The 22962-nt window shown below is 35.0% G+C and overlaps 1 protein-coding gene across 2 annotated transcripts; it reads left to right on the plus strand.

Annotated features, from left to right (window-relative positions):
* The first annotated feature begins 15688 nt into the window (after nucleotides 1–15688).
* Nucleotides 15689–22096, plus strand: LOC107793776 (uncharacterized). Of its 2 annotated transcripts, none has more exons than XM_075238568.1 (12): nucleotides 15689–15822; nucleotides 15958–16129; nucleotides 16826–16908; nucleotides 16990–17065; nucleotides 17191–17258; nucleotides 18461–18536; nucleotides 18675–18796; nucleotides 18972–19055; nucleotides 19333–19479; nucleotides 20606–20714; nucleotides 20827–20946; nucleotides 21703–22096. In XM_075238568.1, the coding sequence occupies exons 2-12, from the start codon at nucleotides 16042–16044 to the stop codon at nucleotides 21774–21776; spliced, it is 1047 nt and encodes a 348-aa protein (XP_075094669.1). In that variant the 5' UTR covers nucleotides 15689–15822; nucleotides 15958–16041; the 3' UTR covers nucleotides 21777–22096. The 2 variants fall into 2 exon arrangements, with proteins under 2 accessions (XP_075094669.1, XP_075094664.1); XM_075238563.1 differs by having other exon boundaries at nucleotides 15690–15822; nucleotides 16008–16129.
* Nucleotides 22097–22962: the final 866 nt, after the last annotated feature.

Genomic DNA, 22962 nt, shown 5'->3' on the forward strand with positions numbered 1-22962 from the left:
GATACTCAATATCGTACCCACTAATTTCTATGGCCCATTTGGCCAATCGACCCGAAAGATCGGGTTTGTGCAAAATAATTCAAAGAGGATAAGTTGTTACAACACATATTGGATGACATTGGAAATATGATTTTAGTTTCCTAGAGGCGCTTATTAAAGAAAGCGCTAATTTTTCTGAGTGTGGATATCTGATTTCGGCCTCACCTAAGGTCCGACTGACATAATAAATAGGGAATTGCGTACCTTATTCTTCTCCGACCAGGACTACACTCACCGCTATCTCCGAGACTGCCAAGTACATGTAGAGATGTTCGTCCACTTTAGGGGTATGAAGCAGCAGCGGGCTCGATAAATACCGCTTTAATTCCTCAAAGGCCTGATGGTATTCCGGAGTCCATGCAAAATTGCTCTTCTTCTTACGCAGCGAGAAAAATTGGTGGCTCCTATCTGAGGATCTCGAAATAAATCGTCCTAGGGAAGCTATCCGTCCCATCAGCCTCTGCATGACTTTACATTATCCACTATCGTGATATCCTCGATAGCTTTGATTTTATCTAGGTTGATTTTGATTCCCCGATTAGATACCATGAACCAAGAAACTTACCCGAGCCAACCCCGAATGCACACTTTTTGGGGTTGAGCTTCATATTGTACTCCCTCAGTACATCGAAAGTTTCCTGCAAATGCTTTAAATGGTCCTCTGCTTGTAGGGACTTAACTAACATGTCAATAATATAAACTTCCATTGATTTTCTTATATGTTCTTCAAACATTCGGTTTACTAGGCGTTGATAAGTTGCACCAGCATTTTTTAGACCGAATGGCATTACGTTATAATAGTAGGTACCGTACTTTATGATAAACGAGGTCTTGTCCTGATCCTCTGGGTTCATCTGTATCTGCTTGTACCTGGAGTAGGCATCGAGAAAACTAAGAGTCTCGTGGTCGGCCGTGGCATCGATCATACGATCAATATTAGGCAAGGGAAAGAATCCTTGGGGCATGTTTTATTCAGGTCTTTATAATCTACACACATTCAAAGTTTGTTTCCCTTCTTAGGGACTACCACCGTGTTTGCTAACCATTCGGGGTACTTTACTTCCCGAATGGATCCTATTTTGAGAAGTTTGGTTACCTCATCCTTGATGAAGGCATGTTTGATCTCAGACTAGGGCCTTCTTTTTTGCTTCACCAGATGGAATTTCGGATCCAAGCTCAGTCTATGAGTGGTGATTTCCGGTGGGATCCCGGTCATGTCAATATGGGACCAAGCAAAATGATCCATGTTAGCTATAAGAAATTGAATAAGCTTTTTCCCGAGCTCGGGATTTAACCCCATGCCCAAGTATACCTTTCGTTCGGGCAGATGTTCGATTAGTGTGATTTGCTCCAGTTCTTCGACCGTTGATTTGGTAGCGTCGGAATCATCGGGGACCACGAAATCGAGGGATCCCATAATCATCATCTTCGTCAGTCTCCTGCTTTTCTAGTTGGGTCGAGGCTGGCGTTTGTGATTGCTATTTAGTATCCTATTTTTCCTTCGAATTTGACCCCTTTGTCGATGAGAGTGATGATATCAAAATCACTTCATCGAAGGCAAACATTTCCTTTGCGGCTGGTTGCTCCCTGTATATTGTTTTGATTCCCTCTGGTGTTGGGAATTTTAGAACCTGGTGAAGGGTCGAGGGTACTGCTCTCATGTTGTGGATCCACGGTGTCCCGAACAGGGCGTTATACCTCATGTCACCCTCGATCACGTAGAACTTCATTTCTTGGATGGTCCCGGCCACGTTTACTGGCAGAGTTATCTCGCCCTTAGTAGTTTCACATGCCATGTTGAATCCGTTTAGTACCAGGGCTGCGGGCACGACCTGGTCCTGTAGACCGAGTTGCTCTACGACCCTCGACCGAATGATGTTGGCCGAACTACCTGGATCAATTAATACACGCTTAACTTGAGTTTTATTCATAAGTACAGATATTACCAGTGCATCGTTATGTGGCTGCATGATTCCTTCTGTGTCTTCGTCATTAATGGACAAGGTTCCTTTTGGTATGTAATCCTGAGCTCGAGATCGCTTCTCTCTTACAATCGACACCTTAGTGCGTTTAAACACTGGCCCTTGGGCGACATCGATCCCTCCGATGATCCTGTGGATAATGCATTGCGGCTCTTTTTGTTTGTTTTGTCTATTGAACTCTCTGTTTTGAAGTGATTCTTGGCCCGATCACTTAAAAACTCTCGAAGGTGCCCTTCATTGAATAACCGGTCCACTTCTTCTCTCAACTGCCTGCAATCTTCCGTTCTGTGGCCATGGGTGCCATGATACTTGCACATTTGATTGGGGATTTCTCTGGACTGGATCAGTCTGCAGTGGTTGAGGCCATTTAGTATCTTTGATGCGTCCGATAGCCGATACGTTGGTAGGTGCATCGATGTTGAATTTATACTATGACAATCACGGTGCTTCCTTAGGTCCGGTATGCCTGTCGAAACCATTCTTGCTTATCAGCCCTCGAGACCCTTGTCCTTGGTCACTTCTACTTTCACCTCGTATGGAGTTGTGCCCTGGTCCGCTGCCCCTACGATATCTATTATACAACTGGTATCGGTCCCTGTTCAACCTCGGTTCTCGGTCAATGTCCCTTTTGGTAACGGATCCAGAAGGGGCCCCCAACTAGTCATCTTCGACTCTAATCTTCGATTGATATCGATTATGTACATCGGCCCAGGTAATAGCCAGGTACTCAATCAAGTTTTGCTTCTACTGCTGTGAAGCCACCAAGCTTCGTTCGTTTAGTCCTTGGGTAAAAGCTTGAACAACCCAATCGTCTGTGACCGGTGTAGATCCATTCATTCCATTTGGAAATGAGATACAAACTCTCTTAGCATCTCATTCTCTTTTTGCCTTTCCTTGAAAAGGTCTGATTTCCTGGTCTCGACCTTTATGGCTCTGGCGTGTGCTTTTACAAAAGAATCCGCAATCATGGCAAAAGAATCGATAGAGTTAGGTGGTAAATTATGATACCATATCATTTCTCCCTTTGACAGGGTTTCCCCGAATTTCTTTAATAATACGGATTCGATCCCGTCATCCTCTAGATCGTTCCCTTTAATGGCACACGTGTAAGAGGTGACATGTTCATTGGGGCCGATCGTTCCATTATATTTAGGAATCTCGGGCATACGGAACTTCTTGGGGATCAATTTTGGAGTTGCGCTCTGGGGGAAAGGCTTTTGTACGAACTTTTTGGAATCCATACCCTTCAATATTGGTGGTGCCCCCGAGATCTGATCAACCTTGGAGTTATAAGTTTCTACTTTCTTGTCGTTTTCTTCAATCCTCTTTTCTCCTCACTCTATCCATTTTGTCAGTTCCTCGAGCGTCTTTATAATTTTGGGGTTAGTCCCCGATTCTTGTTCATTTGACCTTACTATAGCTGGCCCCGTCAGTGGCTGACTTCTTGGGGTGGACTAGGCTCAGGCCTGCTCGGTGCCTAGGTTTGGCTTTGCAACTGAGCTATCGCTACCTGTTGAGCTTGCAACATTTCGAAATTATACGCAGGTTGATCCCGTCCTCTCCAATATTTTGGGTATGTCGAACTGCATATCGAGTTCTAACATGAATGCTATTTTTGGGGCCGGAATGTTGGTTCGCTTCAATGGCCACATGCGAATTTACATCAATTAGACCCACGGCCCGAGTCCCAATGGGGTCAACGGGCGGCCTTTCATCCCCAAGCGTCATGTATTTATTCTCATCTTGATGGCCAGAATCGTTGTCAATAGGTAGAGCCATTAACTGAGAATTTGTCATTCTTAGCCTGAAATCAAAGACACTTCCAAGAGCAAGTGTAAAATAGTGTGTTTTACAGAGATTTGTATCAAACAGCCACTATTATACTTAGCCCCACGGTGGGCGCCAAACTATTTACCTAAAAAAATGGATAGTAATTGAATTTATACGTGGTATAACTTGGTACAAATTGGGAAAAATAAGTACATGAATATCGAAATTAGCTATAAAAGAAATGAATGCAAACCGAATGAATTAGTTAGCCTAAGCCTTCAAGTTTTATCACCTTCAAATTGAATGGAGAGTGACTAATAGAAGAACAATATGATTTAAATATCAAAACCAGGAAAAAAATAGTATTTGCTTTACGTTCTATATATCTCAATGAATCTGTCCCCTTCTATAAATGATAACAACCCTTAATATAGTGGGAAAAATCATATTTTAGATATAATTAAAAATACATAGTGAGGATCTCATGATAGATTAATTAATTAGTCTTTCTTTGATTTGCGCCGTGATTTCCGCCGAGATTCTCTCCCCAATTGCGGCTATAACGGCTTTTTGTTTCTTGGCTTGATCTCGATCTTGGCCGATCTCATTCTTGATCGGTCTTTAGGTCTCGAGGTCGGTCTTGGATGATCTCGACATTGATCGGTCTCTTGCCCGATCTCGATATTGATCGGTCTTTTGGCTCGATTTCGATATTGGCCGATCTCGATATTGATCGGTCTCTGGATCTCGAGCTCGGTCTTGACCGATCTCGATATTGATCGGTCTCTGGGGCTCGAGCTCGACAACCTAACTTCGCATCATGGCTCTATATTACAATGATGAACCTCGAACCATCATGTTCCAATCTCGATTAGTCATACGAAGGGCAAACTCGGTTTTGACCGTATACACTCCAGTTTTATAATTTTATTATTTCAAGTTCACAAGTCATCATGCTTCTTTTTTAGTCTCTTGGCCTATTGCGCCAGCCATCTCTCTCTGTCTTTCTTTCTTTCATATTCTTAAAAAATTTCTTAGTTATTTATTTTATTTATTGAGTGTAGTTTTTAAATATTATACGAAAACCCGATGAATAGAAAAGTATTTAAAAAATGAATTTAATATACTGAACAAGAAAAATGAGTAAATGATAATTTTTTTCAATATAAATATATTTTTAAATAGTAAAATATTGGTCAATATTATGCATAGGGGCTTCATGTGTTTATCGAATCAATTAATCTAATAATTGCTTTACACAATTAGATAAATTCATAGTAGATACATGAAATATACTACATATGAAAAAAATGAATTAGTTTTAGAGTCTTTGTATGTAATTATGGACTTGAAACTCATGTTCCTACTCGTAGAGCAAGAGTCTTTTTCTACTATAAACTTCCTAGAACGTATGACCTTTTAATTAGTTAGGATACTTAACAAAAGCATATATTTCTAAGTTTCTTCCTGTCTTTTTATTTCGTTAGAATTAATTCAATCATATTTGTATCACTCTAACTTTCCTAAAATACTTGAAATTTTTAATTAATTAAAATATTTTATTTCCTTGTATGTGAGGGGACATCAATGACTACTCCTAAATAGAAGAAAGTTAATTAAGTGATTAATTATTAAATATTATAAAAATAATCAAATGACTATTTTGTCCAGTGTGAACTATATTTTAAAGAGGCAAAAAAGATGAACGACATTTCACTAAGGGCATTCGTGCTTTTAATATAACTAATATCTATGAACGTGCGTTGCACGATAATAATAACATGGGATAATTTAAATATTTATTTATATGAAGGAGCAATTAAATTTAATTAGTGAGAGAAATTTTATAAATAATAATACGACAATCGTCTAAATACCGAAAATATTACTACATGTCACGATCCAAACTCCCACCACAGGCATTGTGATGACACCTAGTATCTAAGACTAGGTAAACCGATTTCTATTACATTTTGAGGCCATTTTTTTTAAGACTAGGTAGTACTGAGTCACGAACTCTAACTGAATACATGGAATGATCACGAAAGACCGAATATACAATACTGTTTGATTAAAACTTAACAGTACAATAAAATGAAAAGACTCCAAGGGACTGCGACGACCAAGCAGGTCTACCTTGAATCCTTACGGTCCAACTTTAACTCCGCTCAAGTCCGATATCTCCAATACCTGGCTCTGCACAAAATGTGCAGAAGTGTAGCATGAGTACACCACGGTCGGTGCCAAGTAAGTATCAAGACTAATCTCAGTGGAGTAGAGACGAGGTACAGTCAAGACACTCACTAGTCTAATAGCATGTGCAATATAATATACAAGATAGTAGAAAACAGATAACAATAAGAACATCATAAAACAACCAGTGATATGCACAGCAAGACAACAAAATACCATTTAATATCGCTCAACAAATAATAAATACAAGTACACCAAATTAAATCATAGTCTTCAAATAAATGTCCTTCACATATAATTCTACCAAATAACTCTCTTTCAAATATAATATTCCTTAAATAAATATCTTTCAAATATAATTCTTTCATATAATACTTTCTAAATAAAAATCCTTCCAAATAAATATTTTGAATATAATTCTTCAATTAAAAAGTTACCATGTGACACCTCATTTCATAATCATAAAAATACGGGTCTCAACCCATTTTCATATCTCCATGACACTCTGTACCCATAATTAAATCATCATATTTTTTCAGCACCTCGTGCCCTCATTTCATATCACAATTGCATGGACAATTCACATGCCAATATCCTCAATGTATCTAAGATCCATATGATCAATTTATTTCCACTAAAGTGAGTTTAGAAATTTTATATCAAGTAAGAAATCAACAAAGAATTGAATTTTTTTTAATCATTTGGGTGAAGAAAATAATATTGCACTTAAATTAAAGCATCTGATAAACTACTGGTTTGATTGTAAAACTATTTAATTTAAAACATAATAATAATTTTTATTATTTAAATCAACTCAATCATTGAAAATCAGTAAGAAAAACCAGAATTATACTTCTTCAGAATGGGAGCCTTCACATTTAATTTTAAAGAAATTATTTTTCCCGAAATAGCATCCCACGTGTTAGCCATCCTTATCACACTGCATGACTTCTAGTAGTTCCCCTACTAGACACGCGTTTCAAGCCAACCTTATCTCACCGCATGCGTTTTAACACCCTGACCTTATATCACCACATGACTTCTAGTAGTTCCCCTACTAGCCACGCGTTTCAAGCCACCCTTATCTCACCGCATGTGTATCAATATCACAATATTTCACAAATCGCACCTCAAGTGCCTAAATATCACAGCATAATACAACTTGCACCTCAAGTGCCCAAGTATTACAACGTTTCACAAATTGCACATCAACTGCTCAAATCTTACAACATATCACAGATTGCACATCAAGTGCTCAAATCTTACAACATATCACAAATTGCACATCAAGTGCTCAAATCTTGCAACATATCATAAATTGCACATCAAGTGCCCAAATATTATAACTTGCCACAGAAATCAACAATACATTATTTTCCACAATAAGGAGCTCATGGCTCGACCATAATGTGCACAACACCCAAAAACAATCAACAGAGATAGAAATTACTCAACATAAAGCAAAGTCTTTATTAAATTAAAATTTTCAATAATTATAAAAATACCTCTTCTTAAGCTCATTTAATTAATTATTTGCAGAGGAAAAATCCATAATGAAATTAAATTCCAATAATTATCAAACCAACAAATTCATGAAATTACATAAATAATCAAGTAACAATCACATCAAATTGTCATATAACAACAGATTCAACAACAACAAGAATTTAGACACGACAAATAGATGATTAAATATATACCAACAATTGTCCAATTTATCATACAATATGCTCAAGACTTTAATTCAATAAAATTTACACATATAAGCTCGAGTACGTACTCGTCACCTCGCGTACACGGCTTTTCACATTTCACAAATGGCACATAAGACTCGATGCTTAAGGGGTAATTCCCCCACTCGAGGTTAAGCAAGACACTTATCTTTTTGAAGTTAGGCCGATATTCCAAAATCGCATTCTTGCTCGAATTGACCTCCGGACCGCTCAAATCTATCCAAATTAATTGCATAACTTTATTAAAATTCATCGGAAACAATTCTGGATAATAATACGTCGACTTAAAAATTTATTCCAAAAAGTCAACAAAAGTCAACGCGGGGCCCGCCTCTCGAACCCGACATAATTTTTACGAAATCCGATCACCCATTCCGATACGAGTTCAACCATACTAAAATTATCATATTCCGATGTCAAATGGATCTACAAAACTTAAATTTGTGGTTTATGAAGTTTCTACAATTTTTCCCAAATTTCCATCTCAAAGTACTAACTAAATGATGAAATCAGTGATAGATTCAAGTATATTAACCAAATCCGAGTTAGAATTACTTACCCCGATGAATTTCTTGAAACAATCGCAAAAGATCACCACAAACCGAGCTCCCTAGGTCCAAAATATAAAATAATGCCCTAAACCTCGGATATATAGTACATCCTCTGAACTGAAATTTCGCGGTCAGCAAAATTCCAAGTGCGGTCGCGCCCCAAGTCCCGCGATCGCGAAAATTTGGTGTGGCCGCGAAATTCTTGGGGCTGCACTGCCAGACTTCAGTATTTTGGCCATGACATTCTCTACATATGTCCAAATAATGACCTCTTTACCTTTCTGGAAATTGGACACGATGAGCTACAACTTCCGTTTTTAAATCATCTCAAAATTCCTTGTAGATCAAAAGAAGGCTTCCGAAGTCGGACCAGCGGATCTGCAGAACTTCCTGGAGCGCGGCCGCAAACAGAATTGTGTGCGGCCACGAAATTCTGCTGCTGTTCGCGCCCCTCCTTCGCTTCAACGCCCAAAAATGCGCGGTCCGCGCCCCCAAAAGTGCCAGAACAATATTAGAGTGCCGAAATGCCTGGACTCACTCAAAACTCACCCCGAAACTCATCCGGAACCTCCCGGACACAAACCATATATGAATTTCAATCATAAAATACGCCACGGACCTGCTCGCGCACTCAAAATACTGGAAAGAGGTCGTCTTGACATGATATTGACCATGGCCAAACTCCCAAATTTCTTAACTTTATTAATCTCTCAACCAATGATCCAAAAATACACCCAAGTCCCTTGGGATCTCAACCAAATATACCAACACATCCCAAAATATAATACGAACTTAGTGGAGGCTTCAAATCTTGTCAAACAACGTCAAAATTATAAATCGCACCTCGAATCGAATTATGAGTTTTCGAATCTCCCAACTTCTATGTTTTGCGCCAAAACATATCAAATCAATCCGGAATGACTTCAAATTTTGCACACAAGTCATAAATGACATAATGTAGGTATTCAAATTTTCAGAATCAGATTCCGACTCCGATATCAAAAAGTCAACTCCCTGATCAACTATTTTCTTTTAAGTTTCTTAAATAAGAATTGTTCTTTTTATTAAATTCCGAATCTTCCAAAAAATCAAACTCGACCACACCCGCGGGTCATAATACTTATTACGAAGTTGCTCGAGACCTTAAGTCACTGAACGGGGCGTTAATTCTTAAAACGACAAGTCGGGTCGTTACACTACATTAGCATAATACATGAATTTAAAATAAAAAGACATCATCAAAACTTACACAAATAATCAACTTTGTCATGTTAGTTGGATAATTATGTATTATAGTTTAAAAATATTTAATGTGATTATATCTTAACGAACACTTCTTTGTGTATAATTTTTTTTGTGTACGTTTCCTCCTAATGCATTGATTGCTGTGTCTTAACCAGAACTATTGTTCTCTTGAAAGTGAAACATACAGTTGTTCGTACAAGAAAATATATTGCGGTAAATATAGTTTAATATTTTGGATGTTTGTCCTTGTACTTTATTTATTATATTTGTAAAACATAAACATACTAAAAATTATTTTCACACAAATTTAAAAGGATATTCCTTAGTTTCGGAAGACGAAAGTTGAATTCAGGGATAAGAATATACTTAGAAGCACATTGACCATCATCATAATTTTTGCATGTATGACATTATTGTCAAAACTTCTATATACCATCTGTGTGATGTTACATAAACAATTTTGCGTATCTATATTTTTCAGTAGCATGACCGGCACATTTTTCTTCAAAATCAACCTATATACAATGGAAGATCAATTTTAACTTAGTCTATTATATAAACGGTGACACTAACATACGTAAGAAATAATAAACTTGACAACAAACATGTATAGTAGAAGGTCACTAGGTATTAAAGTATTTAAGTATTCTACAAAAGTATAGTAGAAGATTATTTGGTATTAAAGTATTTAAGTATTTTTCTTGGTAGTAATTATTGGTATCATTTTCTACCGAGTCAAAAATAGAAAAATATTTTATTTTTACTATAAAATTTTACAATCAACCTTTTATTTAGTTGATCAACATATTCATTTATGCTAGCTAAGATATCTTTTTAATTCTATCATGCGATTTGCATAAACTGTATTTTAATCTAATGATAGAAATATTTCTCTTATTAAATGCACCACTATTACCATTGAGATTGATAACCATGTGTTCAGAAAGAACCAACTCATCTTTTATTGGATGCTCTTCTTCGTTTCTGATACAAAGCAAGAAGACACGGAATACTAGATCTGTTCTTACTTTATATTTCTTGTTAGTTGAATCTTTTTCATTTAAGGCTAGAAATATAATTTTGGTAAGCTAGCTTTTACAGCCTATGCTTTTGTCGATTTTGGAACTACTGGTAGTACTTGACATAAATCACATCCCAACCATTAATTTTTCACCAAACAGTTCATTAATATCTAATATATCTCTAGAACTCTAGGCAATTATTTCTATCATTTGACACTTAGCCATAAGTGCTTCATCCCATATTATCAATTTTGCTTTCCTTATAAATTTAACACCATTGCTCTACATTGATATATTTGTGATGGTTATTTAAGTTGTTTAAAGAGATATATCAAATCTAAAGTGGGTGGCCTCATAATAAAATCGTTGTTGGTACACCACTTGCTATTATTGCTAACAGTGTCATGCCTCTTGATATGATATTTGCAAGTAATACATGGCATGATAATATTATTTCAATTCCGCTAGAGGCATCTACAAAGAATAATCTCGTTATAGCAGAGTCGACTCTTTATAATATAGTATTGAAAGCTTGTTCTTGTTCATGATTTAGTTTTGATTGTGCTTCCTCATACACTTGTATAATATTTTGATTCTTAATAATATACTAACCTTTTTACTTTGTGTTCTAACGCTCTTTTTATGAAATAAATTTATGTACCCTAAGATGTTTTTAAACTTGAATAAGAATTTTACTCATATGATGAATTTAAAAAATAATTGAATTGGATTCTCTTGCTAAATAATTAATAAAAAATTTAATTATTTAGTTTTTACATAAAAAATAATTTATTCTATGTTGATTCAGATCTTAATATTAGTTCATTTCTTGTTTTGAATATTTAATCTTAATTATAATTTTATCCACCATAAATTTTATTTTCAAATAGTACAAGATTTATATGACATTTCACTTTTAGATCTTTATGTTTATAGAATCATTAGTGGTATTGACTCTTACCAACCATTTTTTGTTCTCTTTCTCACACATTTATATTCTTAAGTATTTTATTAGTTGTTGTTTAATAATTGGATATTTTTCAATATTACACAAAAAATTAATTAAAAAATATTATTCGAGTAGAAAAATAGTACAAATATAATATAAAAATATATTATCGTGGGAGTATTTTTTTTTTCTCAATTTCAACTCTTTATGTAGTCCATTTAGTATTACTTTTTTTTTTTCTTAGTATTGGACATTATGGAGTGGTAATGTATTGCCAATACGGAGAATTCTTATGAAATTGATTTTATTAAACCTTCCTACATATTTTTAATAATAATTTAATAGATAAAATTTTATTAATTTTAAAATATTAAATATTAAAAATTAGCATAGAAGGTACTGTAGTCCAAAAATAGGTTATTGCAGTTATGTCCTCTTCCTACGAGTTCTTAGGGCTATTTTGATATATTAATATTATATTTATATTTTTATAATAATATATGCTCTCTTTTTTCTAAATAAATTTGGACAATATAATACATTCTCAAGTTAAATTAGTAATAGGACATTATAATATGTTTTCAAATTAAATTAGTAATAGAAGTTTCTAAGAAGTATATCCTAAAAGTAATAGGATTACATGACTAAAGATATTTACTTGTTCAACTTTAAATGAATTAGATAGCCCGAAAGTAATTATACTAATAGGATTCCTAAAGGTAATCATGTAGGATTCCTAACCTATAGTATTATGTCCTAAAACTAATAGGATTATAAGTCTAAAGGTCTAATATCTAGGATTCCGGTTATGTCCTTTTATTATGAGTTATTATGAGTTATTATGCTTAATATTATAAGGTTATTTCTGTAAACTAAGGGTCTTCGTGCTTTTAATATAGTATTAGTCTCTGTGTACGTGCCTCGCACGTGTAACAATAGGCGTGCGTAATAACTAACATAAAATTTGTGAATATACTGATTACTAGGAAAGTGTTAATGTCATGCACCTTATGATACAAAAGATTGCTACTATTAGCTAATACATTTTCTTATCACTATACTTTTCTTAATTAAATGGAGAAAATGTACAAGGAAGACTTTCATACATATGCAAAGACTTAATTGATTGAATCATGAAAATTTGATTCGTTTTGTGTCTTTTAACTGTACGAAGGAGGACAAATATTTGGTCTCATATAGTCAATATGTGAAACCTATGTTGCGTGTTTCTTAGATTTTTTTCTTGTTTGTTTCTTGTGTATTGACTTGAATTAATTTGTTTATTACTTTTGGCACGTGTGTCAAAATTCGATTCCATTACACTGCGCGAAATACCTGTAATATATAAGTAAAAGCTACAAAATATTATGTAATAGCTGAAAATTAATATTCTTACACTAACATTAGTTGAAATAACACAAACCATTAATCTCTAAAGATATACAATTTAAACATAATACTACGTCAATGTAAAAGGAATGATGATATTCGGGAGAAGGTGCATGTGGCTCCCATTGATGACAAGATGCGGGAAGCGAGGCTTAGATGGTTCGGACATGTTCAGAGGAGAAGCCCAGATGCTCCGGTACGAAGGTGTGAGCAGCTGGTTGTGGAGGGTACGAGAAGAGGTAGAGAGCGGCCTAAGAAGTATTGGGGAGATGTGATCAGGCAGGATATGGCGAGGCTCCAGATTTTCGAGGACATGACACTTGATAGGAAGATGTGGAGGTCGAATATCAGGGTTGTAGGTTAGGAGGTAGTTGAGTCGTGCCTTACTTCGTACCATTGTGGGACTAGCCATGTAGGATTTTTGTCTAAGATAGCTAGTGGCAATGTTGTGGCTTACTATTTCGCTTTTCAGTGCATGTCCTATTTACTAGCTATCGCTTTTTCTTTGCATCTTTCTTCTAGATTTCATGGTGTTCATATTTTTCTTATGATTGTTGTGGTGATACTAATATTTACTAATATTGTCTCCCTTTGCTTTGTATTTTTTTGAGCCGAGGGTCTTTCGAAAACAGTCTCTCTACTCCTTCGGGGTAGGGGTAAGGTCTGCGTACACGCTACCCTCCCCAGACCCTATTAGTGGGATTTTACTGAGTTGTTGTTATTGTTGTTGTTGTTGTTGTTGTTGTTATTGTTGTTGTTGTTACTACGTCAATGTAAAAGACTTTGATATCTAAAACTAAAAATCACGCCGAAAAATAAAGAAGTACGACACAAAAACAATTACAATAAAAGTTAAGATGTCATTGTTTTTCTCTCTAATTCATATACATGACCCTAAAGCATTACTCAATTACGAAAAATAGGAACTTACTCAATTACGAAAAACGGAAACAATAGAGAGGAACTAATAATACCTTTGGAGAAAATTGCTTCGTTCTACACCAAAACATTTAGAGAACAATGAACAATGTGAAACAATATCATCTTTTATAGGAATAACTGGCTTATTCTTTTCCTACATGGATTCGTGCAATTAAGCTGAATTCTATGGGAGAAGATTAAATAAGGAAAAATATTATTGTCAAAAAAGGAAAAGGCTACCAAAAAAAAGTTGGCCGTGAGTAAGTTGAATTCTATGGGAGAAGATTAAATAAGAAAAAATATTGTTGTAAAAAAAGGAAAAGGCTACAAAAAAAAAAGTTGAGCTATGTAGAAACCAAATCGGCCATATATCCAACAAAAAGTAGGATAGAAGAAGTATGCCGCAAAGAAAAAGAATTTGACCCAAAGTCAGCTATGTAGCATTAATGTATGCGTAGTTTAAATGGAAAGAAAAATCAGCCTCAGGTAATTTGCAATTATATCCTTAAATTATACGAATAATTAAGGTCATAAAAGTCGATCAATATTTCAAGGTTATTTTAGTCGTTCAACATTTAGCATAAATTATTCGTGTTTTTATAATAATATAGATAGATAGATAGATAGATAGATAGATAGATAGATATAGATATTGATATAGATAGATAGATATAAATATGATTGAATAAATTAAGTATTCCGAAAGTGTCAAGCATTTAGATGAAATTGGAAAAGGGAGAGGAAATACTTTTAGAATTAAACACACCCGTTCTCTAACGAAAATCCTATTATTACTTCTAGACCGTAAGCTTTAATGATAGTCATGGCATTCTATGGTTTCGCCATTAATAATTTGGCTTCCAGGATTCAATGTAGAAATAGCATCATGTAACAACTTTTAGATATAATTAGTTTTAAAATTGGCAAACTTCAGACCCGTGGTTGCTTCTTTTTCTTCTTTTCCCGACCCTCGACCTCGAGTATGAAATTATATGCTATGCGAAAGCTAACTTCCAGCCGAAGGTATGAAAATATGAATTTTCTGGACGCAATTGAAACTTTCATATCCAAGGTTTGAAGTTTGATTCGGGATAAAAAAATTACAAAAATATGACACTTTTTGGGGGTGATCTTTAACTCTCACTTGCCTTATCGGCAGAATTTTAAAGTCAAAAGTTAAAAGTATTGCACATAGAGCAAGTGAGAGGCCAACACTTATTAAACTTGAAGTGCCTCCCATGCAAGCAAGGATAAAAATTCAAGATCCACTTATGAGGTCTATTTGTGTACTTCACCCATTCTGGATGGCTAAAAACTAAATACTTTGTAAATTTTATCTATTCTTTAATAACTAACGGTCCTAAAAACAGGTAAAAATAGCACGGACTAGCCAGTTTTCGGATTGGTAAATAAAAATAGCTAGTGTTTACAAAGTCATTGAAAAATAGCAACTATTTTGCTGCAACACGGAAAGTTCCAGCATAATATACTGGAGATTGATGCACACGTGTATGAATTTCCAGCATATTATACTGGAACTCCAGCACACAAAATGTTCCAGTATAATATACTGGAGATTGGAGCTTCCAGCATATTATGCTGGAACTTCAGTATATTATGATGGAGTTATAGTGGAACTCCATCATAATATACTGGAGTTCTAGTATAACTCCAGTATATTATGCTGGAAGTTCACATATAAAAAATTCGAATAGTATATTATGTTGGAATATTTTTCGGATCTTGAATAGTGTTTTCGTTCAGATTTATCTTTACATGAAAAGTGACAAAATTTTGATTACTTTTGAAATTGTGGCTATTTTTGAATTTCACCCAAAAAAAAAATAAAAAATAACGACTTTATGTGCATTTCACCCGGTTCAAACCCAAAAGGCCCAAACCCAATAGGAAAACAAAGTCTTGCTTAGTCTCTCGAAGGATCTTTGTCGTCGTCGTTTTCCCTCGGAGAAGTATCAGAGATCGGATTTTCCTCCCGCGGCCTGCTCTCTCCTTCTCTCTCCTATCAAGGTACTTTCTCTCTCTACAATTTACAACTCCTCACATCGCTGAATTTTCTTAAATTTTATGATTTTTTCTTCCCCAGGGATGTCTGATTTTTAGCTTTGATCTAATCTCGAACGTTATTTCATTTTTGTATGGCAGTCTTCTAAAATCCCTTTTGAATTGAGACATAGTTGATTGATTGGTTGCAGTATTATAAAATTGAGAGGAAAATATAGAGAAGAGATGGGGGTGAAGCAAGTTCTAAAAGCCCTGGATGCTTTTCCACGTGCGGAAGATCATTTGTTACAGAAGACTAAATCTGGCGCCTTTGGTATTGTTATAATTATTATTATCTCCATACTCCCTGTATTATTTTTGAATAAGGACTGAAGCTAACTGATCAATGTACATGCATCATATGTTTAACATATAGAGCACCTTTACCACGGGATACCATGTAAAATGTAAAAGAATTAAATGATAATTACCCCGTAGATATATGGAAAATGTAGGTACCAGGGCCAGTTACGTAACTGAACTTCAGATGCCCGGTATTTCCTTTAGAGTGACTGTCAAGCTATATGCTACAAAATGCTAGGTTGTGTATTCTGAATCGTTTCTGTATTTCTTTAAATGTGTTGTGTCTTTATATCTAAGTGCTAGTTCATGTTTGTGCCGCATATGTTTTCAACTAAACTCCTCATAGTTAGTTGATCATAAACTATATTTAGACCTGCCATGACTTTTGGAGATGTTTTTTTTCTTCATTAAAGTTATTGATGCTACGTCTGGTCATTCCTTGGTTGCTGATTCTATAAACGTTTTCCTGCACTTTTGTCAAAAGTTGCTCCTTGCGCCTAGTCAAGTGCATAGGGAATGGTACTGAACTGCGATGGTTGTTGGTTACTTCAGTTGGCGCTAATTTTGAATTGACATTTAGAAGATATCATGCTTACTCTATTCTGCAATTTTTTCTTTTAGTTTGATTCTTTACTAACTTTACTCCTTTGTTTTCTTCTCTCACAAGTTTCCATTGTGGGGCTGGTTATCATGGCAACACTATTTTTGCATGAACTGAGTTACTATCTTAGCACAAATACAGTTCATCAGGTTTTCCTCCTCTTCAATGCTGCTTTTCTATCCCACTTAAGAGTTGTTTAAAGGTTTCTGCTCTGACTTATGCTTTTGCAGATGGCTGTTGACTTGAGACGTGGAGAGACTCTACCCATACACATCAATATGACATTCCCCTCTTTACCTTGTGATGGTAAAGAAAATGATCCCCCTTCTGGTCTTATGTTTGCTTACACTCTTTAAGGTTTCATTTTTTTTGTTGTAAATATCTAGTATCTAAATGCTTCAGACATTGACTAATTTCTTCAACCGTGGTAGTTCTAAGTGTGGATGCAATTGATATGTCGGGGAAGCATGAAGTAGACCTTGATACAAACATATGGAAGGTAACTGGTCTTTTTGAATTGAGAAAGTTTGTGCTCTGCCTTACCTTTAACAAAAAAAAAAGGTGCTTTGCCCATTAAATTGAAAAGAAAGTGACCGTGTTTCGCATGACAAGATGATGCATAACACCTTAGCTTGTAGTATGTTAACCGTACTTTCACTAGCAACTACTATTAGACTTAATCTGGTAATAATATCTTTCTTAGATTTTTTTCCTTTCCGTGTTTGTTTTAGGGTGGGAGGGATAAGATGCAGCAGTGGTGGGGTATGACAATGAAATCAGTGATTCTGTTTTCACTTAGTAATTCACCCTTGTATCTTCTGCCAGACATGTTTGGCATATTTAAGTTGGCTAGTTGCTTTAGTCACATATTAGCATCTGAAGAGAACTGAACTATTAAAAATATTTTGAGTGTTTATGGTTACAAGTTACACTGAAAACAGTTGGCAATAACAATGGTTTGGATTAAGGCTAGTTGTTTTTGTTTATGACAATCCGATGTTTGTGAGAAATCTTTTTTTCTGGTTAGAGACTTGTATGTCTGTTTAGGATTAGCTGTGAGATTTAGAAAACCTCTAGCTTTTGTGAACCCCTAATTTGCATTAAAAGACAAATACCTAGTATTGGAATGGACCTAATTCTGAATAGGTGCAGAGGATTCATGTAGCCAATCCTACTAACCTGTCATTGATGTGTATTTGTTTAGATTTTATAGTTATAAGTTGCAAATTGCAGTACTATAGGTACCATGCTTTTATGCGAGGCTGAAGATACATTGATCCTATTGTAGTTAGAGCATGATTGGCCAAGCTTCTAAAAACTGCTTATTTTGAGAAGTACTTTTGTCAAAATTGCTTTTCTGAATAGTACTTTTGGGGAGTAGTTTGTGTTTGACCAATTCATTTGAGAAGTGTTTTTTTAGTTTTTGATAAATAGATTTTGTTTGGCCAATCTTTCCAAAAAGTATTTTTGGATGTCAAATTACGAGAAAAGACAATATTAAGCTTCATTTTACAATAAGTGTATTTAAATAGAGAAATGATTTAAATATTTTTCATGAAGGACTTTAATTAAGTTTTTGTTTTTATTTAGGAAAATTTTAAAATAAAATAAAAAATATATTATTTAATTTTATTTAGTTAAAATCTTAAAAATAAAATAAAAGGCGCATAGCCTTTGCTTAATGGTTGAGAGTTTTTGCAGCTTCGCTTGAATAGTGATGGCCATATTACTGGAACTGAGTATTTGTCAGACCTTGTGGAAAAGGAACATAAACATGGTAATGTCTTCCTGTTCTGCTCTGACTCTCGTATAAACTTTTTGTGACTTCACATTAGTGAAATTTCATTATGCTTTTTGTTGGATAAAAATATACCATATGTTTAATAACATGGTTCTAAGTGACAACTTTAACCAGATGACCACAAAGACCATCATGAAGATTCGGATAACAAAACCCATCTGCAAGGGTTCGATCAAGATGCTGAAAATATGATTAAGAAGGTTAAGCAAGCATTGGCTAATGGGGAGGGATGCAGAGTATGTGCCTCTTTCATTTTTGGTTTATTATTATATTTGTTATCCTTCTCTCTTCTCCTTTATGCCTCAGAATAAGATTAGGAAAAAGGTTTGGAGATTCATACCTTATCCTTGGAAGTATCAAGCTATACCACTTGGACTAAATAAGCAATTATAATTGTATTGTTTATTGCAGGTCTATGGTGTTTTGGATGTCCAACGCGTTGCTGGGAATTTCCATATATCTGTTCATGGGCTGAATATTTTTGTTGCTCAAATGGTTAGCTCTCGTGGATTCTATGTTCTTTTATGGTGTGATTTTTGCAATGATACTCAACCTGTTAAAAGATATTGACTACTCCATTTAACTTTCTTTTCTATTTATGTATGAAACAGCGATCTTTGGAGGTTTCTAGTTGGAAGATGCTAAAATTATAATAGACTTGAAAATAATGACCTTTAGGAATTAGTTTATTGGAAGTTCTTATATAAATCAGATTTGAAATGTTTCTTGTTTTTTGCTTACTCCTGTTTGTATCTGTTTTTAACTACTGCAGATTTTTGGAGGTTCTACTCATGTGAATGTGAGCCATATCATCCATGACTTATCATTTGGGCCCAAATATCCAGGTATTCACAACCCGCTTGATGGAACAGAACGAATTCTGCGTGGGGCAAGTGGAACATTCAAATATTACATTAAGGTTTGAGTAGTAGCCCTCGTTTGAGATTATAGACATTTATTTGATGTTTAGTTTGAATATGTTGCTACAGTATTTGGACATAGCCATACATCTTTCTCGAACTGATGAAACAAATTGTATAACTGCTCGCTTCAGTTATTTTCTGTACTTGTTTTTTAATATTTTTTTTTAACTTTTTATCACTCGTCTTTCTGGAGTCGTTGTGAAAAGGAGATATGCGCTGAATTTAGGTACCTTTTCCATTGTAATGGGGAGCTCCACTTTTGTGCAATTGATTGTTTATACAGATCATAAATCATACTTTCTCCACATAAGAACGACATTAAATAGAATGACTTGGTAATCGGACCTTAAGTGACTTTTTTTTTGGAAATTATAGTCCCAGAATAACTTAATTAGCTTTTGGGCTGCCTACACAGCTGCACTAAATGGGTGAATGCGGTTCGTGGAGACATGCACTGCGGTGCATGATCTTCATATCCACTTTGAACTGAAAATGAGGAGACTATTTTTTCTGCATCAGGCCATGATTGTCAACAGCGTATATATTTAGCTAAAAAATGATCGTTAACAACATATATTTTCATCTGTGTCGTCTGTCCTGTCCTACTTCCATTTTTAGGTTGTCTCAAGATCATATCCACTTGAAATGAGAACTTTTGTTTATCATTATTAATACTCTTTAATTACTTTAGTATAAAAAAAGGTTAATGTGAGACCTATTTTCACTCTTAACAATATTCAATTTTTTTGAAAGTCAACTTTATCTTCACTTTTGGACCCACTTTAATTTAAATATGATAAATTTCCAACTGTAACCTTAGTAGTCGAGTCGAAACTAAATTTGACACCTGCATTTGGACCGAAGGAGCAGTTTTATAAATACACAGTTCTATAACTGGAGTAGTTTCTGTTTCTGGTACCTGCCACTATCCGCAACCAAATTATCTTTTAAGTATACCATAAAGTGTGAGAAATTTCCATGCATTTATGGTGAGTAATTAACATTTAGCTGAAATGTATGGTCTAGTTAAGTTGTGCGGATCTCATACCAAGTTTTTCTTTGAAGCTAATGTTCTGTTGTTTGGCTATTCTGCATATTGAAGTTCTGGTTTTTGTCTTGTAGATTGTTCCCACTGAATACAGGTATTTATCAAAAGAAGTTTTGCCAACTAATCAGTTCTCTGTAACAGAATACTTTTCTCCCATCAATGAGTTTGATCGGACATGGCCAGGTGCGTCTCTTAACTCTTAAATACTCAACAGACATTCCTTCTATCAATTGTTGCATTTTCCCTTTATCTCTTGTTGTACTTTTTTGTTTATTGTCTTTCTCACTTAATGCAGCTGTATATTTCTTATATGATTTGTCACCAATCACTGTGACCATCAGAGAAGAACGTCGCAGTTTTCTACACTTTATTACTCGGCTCTGTGCAGTTCTGGGTGGTACATTTGCCTTGACAGGTTTGTCTCCAACACTTAGCTGTAGCCTGTAGGATTTTTTAAAGTTAAATATTCTCTTATAAGCCAGAAGTCCCTGCTATTATTCTACTCTTCTTTTTGCACATACATTCTTGTCATTTGAAGGTTGAACTTAATGCTCTGCATTTTGTTGTGTGGGAAGAAATTGTAAATCATTTGCTCTAGTGTGTGGAAAATGCTTACAAGTATTTTGGTGCCAGGAAATGTGATACTTAGACTTCTTTATTCTTATTTCTTTCTTGCATATTCAGAATGGAGTGTTAATTGCTGGGGAGATCATCTTCTAAGAGTCTCAACCAATTCTTGGGACATTTTCTCCCGTTCTATAATCTTTTTTTTCCATGTTTGCAGTTGAGGGATCTCCATTCAATTCGCTGAAATAGCATAGACCTGGCATCTGCCAATGATTTGGAGTTTATATTGTGTCTGCCTAGTTAGATACCGATTTTTTTTATGTGGGGGTTATATTACAGTCATAGGTTTGGGGAGCGGCCTAATATTGGGAAATTTTTAAACTTTCCCTGGGTAGTCTGTCGTAGATTTACCTATGGACGACGTGTTTTCCCCTGATTCGTTTGGCTTCCTCTTAGAATCTTTTTTTCTTTGGAATTTCAGGGATATTCCCCTAAAGCTGTTTCTTGCAGTTAAGAAACTGGACTGTGAAATTAGTAGGAAATCTTTAATCTAATCAGTGATCACACATTCTCACATATTTGCCTAATGTTTTGTGTATAATAGGCATGCTAGATAAATGGATGTACAGGTTCCTTGAAGCAGTTATGAAGAAAAACAGCAGAAGTCTTGTGCGATAATTGAACGTTACCTGGTGACATGTTGCACCTACAAAGTAATATTCAGCTGAGGAAATCCCAAATTCCCAGAGCACTATACGTGGAAGCTTTTAGCGAACAAGGGAGATCGATAAATAAGGCTTGTGTATAATTTATTCCCCGTGTATTTTGTTTTTCTAACTTTCTTTTTATCCTTTAATTTTGATAGCACTTTACACAAATATACCATGGTGTATCCAAGCCATTCTAGCTGTCTGAGAAAAGATTTACTTACTGGTCATTTTAACATAATGTAGTTTGTAGTTCAAAGGAAATGAACATTTCCAGGTTTTCTTGCTCAATTTTAGTTGAAAAACTTGCTGGAACTGAGAGAGTTGGACTTCTATGTGATGCTTTATTATGCAAGTCTTGTTTAATGCAGTACCTGGAAAGTAGATCGTCTGGTAGATCTTGTAAATCGGAGTCAAACCTATTTCTTCCTTTTATCGGTTTTGGAAAGATATTAGCTGACCAAATACTTGATGCCTAGAGTGGGCAAGCATGCGTCAATACAAGATTGTTACACAAATAGCAGGCCACACAGTTATACACATACTAGTTTCTAGACGCGTGTATCTTATGTAAGAGTGTTTGAATTATTTGGATCGAAATGCAGAAATTGTCATGCCATTTTTTTTACTATCTACTTCAATTTATTGGAATTCCATTTAAAAGTTCTCATTAATTATGATCTACATGGCTGACAGAGGCGGATCCGGAATTTAAATTCTATGGGTTCAGATTCTTGACATAAAATCAATTATACATTTAAAGTTAAGTTCACATCTACTATTTTTATAAATTTAGTAGAATTTTACACATAAATTTATACTCTACCATAAAATTACTGGGTTCATTTGAACCCGGTAACACTATACTGGATCCACCCCTGATGGTTGAGTAGCTATTTTAGAGGAAGAAAACAATATTAAAACAAATTACACGATAAGTAAGAAGCAAGAAGCAAAAGAAACTTAAAAGACCATGCACGAGCTGGGATAACAGTTCTGTGCTCTGTAAACGAAAATAACTCAAACGTGGTACTTGTATTGCTATTTGAATATGCATGTAGTAACTGTTTGGACACACTGATTGAAATCCTCTTACAGGTACGTTATTGCAATGTACAAAATACATACTATCTCAACCTTTAGAGTTTATAATGTCA

This window comes from Nicotiana tabacum, chromosome 2, assembly GCF_000715075.1.
Source record: "Nicotiana tabacum cultivar K326 chromosome 2, ASM71507v2, whole genome shotgun sequence".
In the NCBI taxonomy this organism is placed as follows: domain Eukaryota; kingdom Viridiplantae; phylum Streptophyta; class Magnoliopsida; order Solanales; family Solanaceae; genus Nicotiana; species Nicotiana tabacum.

What these genes read in the sequence shown, in the direction of transcription:
- LOC107793776 (XM_075238568.1), top strand. Translation starts at nt 16,042, where the DNA reads ATGGGGGTGAAGCAAGTTCTAAAAGCCCTGGATGCTTTTCCACGTGCG. An exon ending in TTGATACAAACATATGGAAG is followed by an intron (nt 17,259 to 18,460) that starts GTAACTGGTCTT and finishes GAGTTTTTGCAG; the next exon opens with CTTCGCTTGAATAGTGATGG. An exon ending in GTTTGATCGGACATGGCCAG is followed by an intron (nt 20,715 to 20,826) that starts GTGCGTCTCTTA and finishes CACTTAATGCAG; the next exon opens with CTGTATATTTCTTATATGAT.